The sequence below is a fragment of the Tigriopus californicus genome, chromosome 4, assembly GCF_007210705.1.
Source record: "Tigriopus californicus strain San Diego chromosome 4, Tcal_SD_v2.1, whole genome shotgun sequence".
In the NCBI taxonomy this organism is placed as follows: Eukaryota; Metazoa; Arthropoda; class Copepoda; order Harpacticoida; family Harpacticidae; genus Tigriopus; species Tigriopus californicus.
In genome coordinates, this window is record NC_081443.1 from 11,445,250 (window position 1) to 11,450,006 (window position 4,757).

A 4,757-nucleotide genomic window follows, 5' to 3' on the forward strand; every position below is an offset into this window, starting at 1 on the left:
TTTCATCAAAAAGAAAAGAATTACTTGCCGCTCAGCGAAATATCTTTATTTGAAGTTTAAAGTTGTAATATAAACTGACCTGATCGGCTTCGGATCGTACCATCTCCATTTTGATTCTGATTCAAAACTCTAACATGCCCTGCTAGTGCTAAAAAGAAAAAAAAACTAGTAACGGCCCATACTAGCCCAGCCGCATAAAACTGCAAAAACGGCCCCTGATAAAAAATTTGCATCCGGCAGTAAGAAAACATTGGAATTGCCTAAACCTTTAAAATCTGTTCTTATTCGAATTAGGTCTATGTTTTGAATAAATGAATGAATAAAGAAATGAGAATGTCATGGGAAGTACCAAGGAGCCCACAAGCTTTATTTTTTGGGATGATAAATATGATTTCCACCTCTAGGTCACTAAAATGTAACCCTAATATTGACTTTTACCTTCTTTGGATTCTCCATGTTTTCAATATAAAACAAAAGAAAATGATTAGCACTCACCGGGCAATCAACTGTCTCTTCCGTTATTCATTGAAATCAAGTGAACATTTTTCTTGAAAGAAGAAAGCTTGCCCTCATTCAGTGACCAGTTCATCTCAATCAAGATATAAGAAAAATGACTATATAAGTATGGTAAAATATGGTAAAAATGTTACAAAGCCTACAAAAAAAATCAACTTTAAGAAGCGAAATACTTGAAAAATATGTAATTTAGAAAAAGGCAAATTATTTAATAGCATATTTAAAATAAGGCGAAATATTGCAGAAAAATGAAATAATATCTAATGAAAAACCAAGGTGTTTTTAAAGCTCGGAGATATTTTCAAAAATACGTCCAAATGAGGTGTTTAAGGTTAGAACTTGTAATACATTGTTATATTGTAACCTAGTCTACAACTTGACCTCCATCTTTTGTAAAGACGTCTATAAAGCAATTTACATGAAAAAGAGGACTGCATTAGGAGTAGATGTTCATTTTGGTACTTCAATATCAATGCAGAAGACGAAGGATATTGATTGCTCCACTGAATTGCAAATTTGTTGTTTTAAGCTAGATTGAATTTCCATAGGTTGAGATCTTAACTTTAGCGAATATTCACTCCGCCTCCTCCCAAGTGACGAAAATTGATGTGTTTTGATTCCCATACCCTATATCCTTATCTTTTTTGGCAACTTATTTGTGGCTACAGATAATGTTACCCTCGAAAGTCCACTCCATTATATCATTTCGCCTTTTCCTTCCTTTATTCCCGAAGTCATGTTACCCTTTTTGCATTTCTAATTACTCTCCAAACATTTAGTCTTATAAACTTTGTCAAAAAGAAATTAACGAAGTACTAAGCCAATAAGCATTATTGACAGTTTAGCTGTTTGAAACGTTTGCGGGGAGTTAAGATCAGTAAACAAAAATTAGAGTATTTTAGACAGGGCTTAAAATCCCCTGGCGAAAAGGTCCAAAAAAAGTTGCCTCCTCCAAGTATGAAAATGGAACACATTTAGAACACTAATGGCAGATTTCAGTATCAAAGTTCATCAGTGATTTTTAAGAACACCTTCAAGCCCTTGAGAATCCAGGCTAGTTCGAAAAATGAAGTCCACATCACTTCTGTCTCGGGCTCCTTCATTGTTTAATTTGCTTCCCTCTACTATTCGAAGGGAATACGTAAGCCGCATTGATCTAGTAACATCTTACTAGTCAGACTAGGACAAATTTTTAGATAGCATTCCAGATCAACCCTACATTCAAGGACTAGCTCGTTCTGCCAACTCAAAGTCATTGGTAGATCAAATATCGTACAAAGATGAAAAGGCATTAATGTAGACGGAATATGACCTTTCATATTAATCGAATTGGGGATTGCATTCCTTCTGGGATTAGAAAAGCCCGTGAAAAGACAAACAAAAAAATCAAGAAATTGAAGAAATACATTTCTTGAAGGCCCAACAGAAAAAAATCAGCTGTTCTTACTGCATCATAACATTACATTTATGTTCGGTTGTAAGAACTTATTTATGATTATATAGATATTCATTATACTCATGAAAATTCAAACATTTTTAGCATCAAAAAATTCCTAAGAAGTCAAAATATTTCTAAAAATATTCAACCATATTTTGTAGTTTAGTTGTTTCAGGTGTCCTTAGAAGTAACGTTCATTTAACGATCTCAATCGTTTGCCAATGGGCATTTTCTATTTCAAGAATATATTTTCCGGTGTCTCATACAATTTGTTAAATTAGGAGTATTTTGATTATAAATCATGGTAAACACCAAAACATTCAAAGCCAATGACGACAACTTGCCCTCTCATGTAGCATTTGCTCCCCCCTCAAAGAGAGCGCACTTAAATTGCCAGAGACATCCCATTCTTGTATAAAAACAAGGGAAATGTAACTGCAGTCAACAGACCAACATGTCTCGTCTTTCAGTAAGTATTCAAACCGCAACGATCTTGGTGGCATATAAGACAAATAATTCCTTTCTCAGGGGAGCTTCATTTTCTTGTTCGTTGCAATTGCTCTGTTATCTCAGAGCCAGGCAAACCCTGGTTGGAGAAAACGCAGTGCCGAACCCGAAGCATCAACAAATCTTGAAAGATGGAGCAAAAGATCTGCGGAGGCTGCTCCCGGTGGCTGGGGAAAACGATCTGCTGAGGCTGCTCCCGGTGGCTGGGGAAAACGATCTGCTGAGGCGTCGCCTGGTGGCTGGGGAAAACGATCTGCTAAGGCGTCGCCTGGTGGCTGGGGAAAACGATCTGCTGAAGCTGCTCCCGGTGGCTGGGGAAAACGATCTGCTGAGGCCGCTCCCGGTGGCTGGGGAAAGCGATCTGCTGAGGCCGCTCCCGGTGGCTGGGGAAAACGATCTGCTGAGGCCGCTCCCGGTGGCTGGGGAAAGCGATCTGCTGAGGCCGCTCCCGGTGGCTGGGGAAAACGGTCTGCTGAGGCCGCTCCCGGTGGCTGGGGAAGGTAGTTAGTGTTTAGCCATAAAGTCACCAATCCTGTCTTTAGTTGTCAAGTTTCTGCATCCTCCAAAGAAAATTAAATTCCTTCATTAGTGCGTATTGATATTGTTGAATTTAATTTGGAGCAATATTTTTTTCCAAATAGGTTGACATTGCAAGCTCATGTATATATAACTTGTACTAATGATAAGAACTTGTTTGTAAAAATGTGTTCTTAGGAGGAGCCCGAGAAGAGAGGGAAGTTGGCTTCATTCTTTCCACTCGCCTGGGTAGTCGATGGCTCGAATATGCTCTCAAAACGCACATTTGGCCTCTTCGGTCATTACAATTGACCTTAAAACCTGGGTTGGGACCAAGGTCATGGATGCTTTTTAATCCGATAACTATAAGATTTTTTGCCTTCTGTGAACACTGAAAAGACCCAACCTTTTTGACCTCTCCCAATATGAGAGCTCTCTCATCCCTTTGTAATATGATCTTGAATACGCCAAAATACCTCCTAATTCCCACCGAAGTTTTTCGTTCCTTCTAAGTTTAGAGCAGGCGCCTTAGCTAAGATCCTTTCTCGCGTTTCCAGTTTGTGCAAACCACACATAGCAAAGGTTTTCTTCAGATCATCATAATCGAGATTTCGGGCATCCGCATCATCTGCAACTTCCATTTGTCTTTCATAAAATAGTCGAATTTCTCACCTACTCCTTGAGCGAGCCGAACAATTGAAAGTGATCAACAGTAATATTTTTTGAGCTCTACAGTTGACTACAATGCGATCCAAAACGGTAGTAAAGTTGAGGACAGTATCCTTTACAATTTCGATGACGTGCTCAATCTTCTGAAGAAAAGTAGTGATACAGTAAGTCCAAAATGTTGCAATCAGTACGATCCGACATTTTTTACCCAATCCAACGATAATTGCATGATTATTGCAAGCAACTTGCTCTCCAACAACGAAAGCCCTTCCAGTCTATCCCGTGTTCATTACCATCTGGAGAGCAAACGGTAATCTTTGATAATGCGCGGTCTCTCTCTTGATGAACCGTGTCATCTGGCACCTCCAATTCAAGTGGATTTTGGTCATCCCTCGTCCAAAGTGTAAAGGTCTTACTTAGTAACGAGGGCCTGAAGTTCAAAAAAGCGACCTTCGATTTGAGACGGCTCGTCTGTCTCCTTGTTGTGTTTCGCCCTCTCAAGCAATCTCAAGAGATCAAATGTGAGAATCCTCTCATCCCTCTTCATTCTCTGAGCATTTCCCGCTGTATCCAAGAAGACGTTCATTTTGCCGACCTCGGCTTTTCGAGCCAAAAGGTTTTGGTCTCGGTCTCGGTCTAGGTGAAACTTGTACGGGTCACACGTCTCCTCAATTTGATGTCGGCAATCCGGTCAAACTTGGAATGCTCCTCCAACTTAGGCATGGCGGAGTCCAACACCGATACCTAATGACAGTCAAACAAACTTGGAGTCAAAACATGCACGAAGGTTGCGACGTAAATTCAACATTTCACTGCCCCTTGATATGATCTTGAATACGAAATGCAACGTCTTCTTTACTGGACCCCTCTCTCGACCTAGCTGTCTACACAAATCCAAGCGGAAAGATCAAATACATATACCATCATTTGGTGTTTCTGGCAACATATTTGACTTGCTCGACCTTTTGCGAAACTGCTTAACTAATTGGAGCCCAAATGGGCGAGGCATATTCAAGCTGTGGCTGGACATCAACTTTTACAGAGTTGACGTCATGATCTTATCTCTGTACTTAAACGTCTGATAAATCCAACCATAAATTTGAAGAGCTTT

At 39.7% G+C, this 4,757-nt stretch overlaps 1 protein-coding gene across 1 annotated transcript; it reads left to right on the plus strand.

Annotated features, from left to right (window-relative positions):
• The first annotated feature begins 2,255 nt into the window (after window positions 1-2,255).
• On the plus strand, window positions 2,256-3,033 carry LOC131879618 (uncharacterized). The gene is made up of 3 exons (XM_059225978.1): window positions 2,256-2,306; window positions 2,380-2,423; window positions 2,483-3,033. Exons 1-3 carry the CDS (start codon window positions 2,256-2,258, stop codon window positions 2,967-2,969), a joined length of 582 nt encoding a protein of 193 aa, XP_059081961.1. The 3' UTR covers window positions 2,970-3,033.
• Window positions 3,034-4,757: the final 1,724 nt, after the last annotated feature.